This window comes from Hoplias malabaricus, chromosome Y, assembly GCF_029633855.1.
Source record: "Hoplias malabaricus isolate fHopMal1 chromosome Y, fHopMal1.hap1, whole genome shotgun sequence".
Classification (NCBI taxonomy): Eukaryota; Metazoa; Chordata; class Actinopteri; order Characiformes; family Erythrinidae; genus Hoplias; species Hoplias malabaricus.
This window is the reverse complement of record NC_089820.1, coordinates 25,005,704-25,008,203: the sequence shown is the minus strand read 5'-3', so window position 1 is coordinate 25,008,203 and position 2,500 is coordinate 25,005,704. Positions and strand designations below refer to the sequence as shown.

Sequence of the window (2,500 nt, the reverse complement as noted above, 5' to 3'; positions counted from 1 at the left end):
GGAGACTGAGCAACTGTTTGAACTTGGTGTTTGGTGGAACAGGTGGAAATTCTTATTCACTCTCCACCACAAACTCTGGACGGTGAATAACACCCAGCCAACATACACTGAAGTCCAACACTCACAACAACACCAATACAACAAAATCCCCTTGTAGTGGCCATCACTCTAAAAGTGAATAAGGTTGATGCAAGAGACTGTGATGTCTCACTAGAAGCACCGGCCTTGCTGTTCTACCTAGAAGCGCAGAGCAAGGGTTTGCTCCTGCATTTCAAAGCTGTAATTCTGTAGTTTGTGAGCGAGTGTTGTAAATGTTTGCTCGTTAAAATCCTCTGTAAATCAGACGTGCAATTCAAATATTTAAACACACCACAACAAACAGAGCCTTGTCAGCCGCCAACAGCATGACCCATTTGGGCGGGTAACGGCTCTGTGACAGAAATCCATCATAGCGACGTAAACTTTAATCCCCGTACCACAACACTAAAACATGTTCTTTAAGTTTCTGTTTAGGGAAACCCTAAACATAAACAAAGTCCAAAAGGCTAATTAGGGGGTCCTGGGCGCCCTGGGACTCCTTGTACTTCACACCCTGGTAGCCATCAATGATGTCTAATGTGACTTGTTTAATGGGTAAATTTACAGCTAGTCACCTTGTGTATCAGTACCCACCAGTAACCACTAAACTAGTAACCAAACTCTTTCTCTACATACTGTACAGTATTTGTGGTTAGCTATATTGTGGAGCAGGAACACACCCTCAAGGGGGCACCAGTCCTTCAAAGGGCGACACACACTCACGACAATTCACTCACACTTAGGGACACTTTTTGAGTTGCCAATCCACCTAACAAGGTGTGCTTTTGGACCATGGGAGGAAACCGGAGCACCCGGAGGACACCCACACGGACACAGGGAGAACACACCACACACCTCACAGTCACCCGGAGGAAACCCACGCAGACACAGGGAGAACACACCACACTGCCTCACAGACAGTCACCCGGAGGAAACCCACGCAGACATAGAGAGAACACACCACACTCCTCACAGACAGTCACCCCGGAGGAAACCTACGTGGACACAGGGAGAACACACCACACTCCTCACAGACAGTCACCCGGAGGAAAACCCATGCAGACACAGAGAGAGAACACACCACACTCCTCACAGACAGTCACCCGCGAGGAAACCTACGTGGACACAGGAGAACACACCACACTCCCTCACAGACAGTCACCCGCGAGGAAACCTACGCGGGACACAGCAGCAGACAGCTTTTGCAGCTGCAGCTTGGTATAATGTCCGTTGTCATAGCAACAGTTAATCATGCCCTGTTAGTAAAAAAGCAGTGCAGTATGTTAATATTTTGTGCACTAGCCCACCAATGTACACTTTAAGGTTAGCACATAGTATATAATGTATAGCATTAGTGTGTTGTACACAAGCGGGGACACAGCCTCTATCTCCAGGACAAATTATAGCTCGCCACACAGATGGTAATGAAACAGGGTTCATTATTTTTAGAGCACTGGTTCTCATTGCCGAGCAACCTCTGTTGTCTCTGGAGATTGTAAGTTCAGGTTCTGCAGGGTGTGAGACATTCCCTCGCTCCAGATTGTAGTTCCCCCCCTCACCAGTCGAGTCCCAGTTTCAGTGTTCCCCCAGGTTCTGGGGATGCTGGGTCTTTGGCAGCACTCCATCACCCCAGAAAACACTGTGCCACTGCTCTAGAAAAAAAAAAGTGAGTGTTCACATCCCTCTAGCCGATGCTTGGCATTGGGGATGGTGGCTTTGGGCTCGTCTGTGGCTCCTCCATAGCATCCCATTCTGTTTGCAGTGCTTTTTCTATGGAGATTACACATGCTGTGTGTGTGTGTGTGTGTGTGTGTGTTTGTGTGTGTGTTTTGAAAAGTAGCTGAATGCACTAACTACATAGGGAATCAGCACACTTTTGAACATAGTGTACACATTTAGTGCAGTAGGCAATAACCGAGGACCCAAAAGGCAACAGCCCAGTGTACACACATCACAGCACTGCCTCCGCGAAAGTTTACTTCCCAACTCCGATAAAGACATTAAAGTCCCAGGTATTGACAAGGGAGCGCTGAGGAAAAGTAACCGTACGCAAACATGGAAAGTGGAACAGAGTTGTAAGAGGATGCAGTTGGGAAGGTAAACAAACGAAAAGACTAAGGAAAAAAAAGAAAGCCACGGAGAAGAAACTCACCCAGGCTCACGAGGACCCTCTGGAGAGCCTGGTAATGAAGACGTCTGCAGGTCGAAGAGGGAGAGCTTGTAGTCGCGAGCTGTGCTGAGCCTCGTGTCTCAACGTCTCAAACAGCACAGAGGCACGGTAGAGCTGTAAACAAACACACACACACATCCTGAGTTAGCATCTTATGAGATACACCTCCATGAGCAAAAACAGACTTGATTAGTTTTTGCTGAAATCCAAGTATATTTATGCACAGTCAAAACTTTAAAACCACCTCCTCGA

General features: G+C 47.4%; 1 protein-coding gene across 1 annotated transcript in view; it reads right to left on the bottom strand.

Annotated features, from left to right (window-relative positions):
* LOC136679752 (tetratricopeptide repeat protein 28-like) overlaps positions 1-2,500 on the bottom strand; it is a 202,013-nt gene that overhangs the window by 24,547 nt on the left and 174,966 nt on the right. The window contains 3 exon segments of the mRNA XM_066658422.1: positions 2,231-2,264; positions 2,266-2,304; positions 2,306-2,362. Of these exon segments, the coding sequence (XP_066514519.1) occupies positions 2,231-2,264; positions 2,266-2,304; positions 2,306-2,362 (130 nt within the window).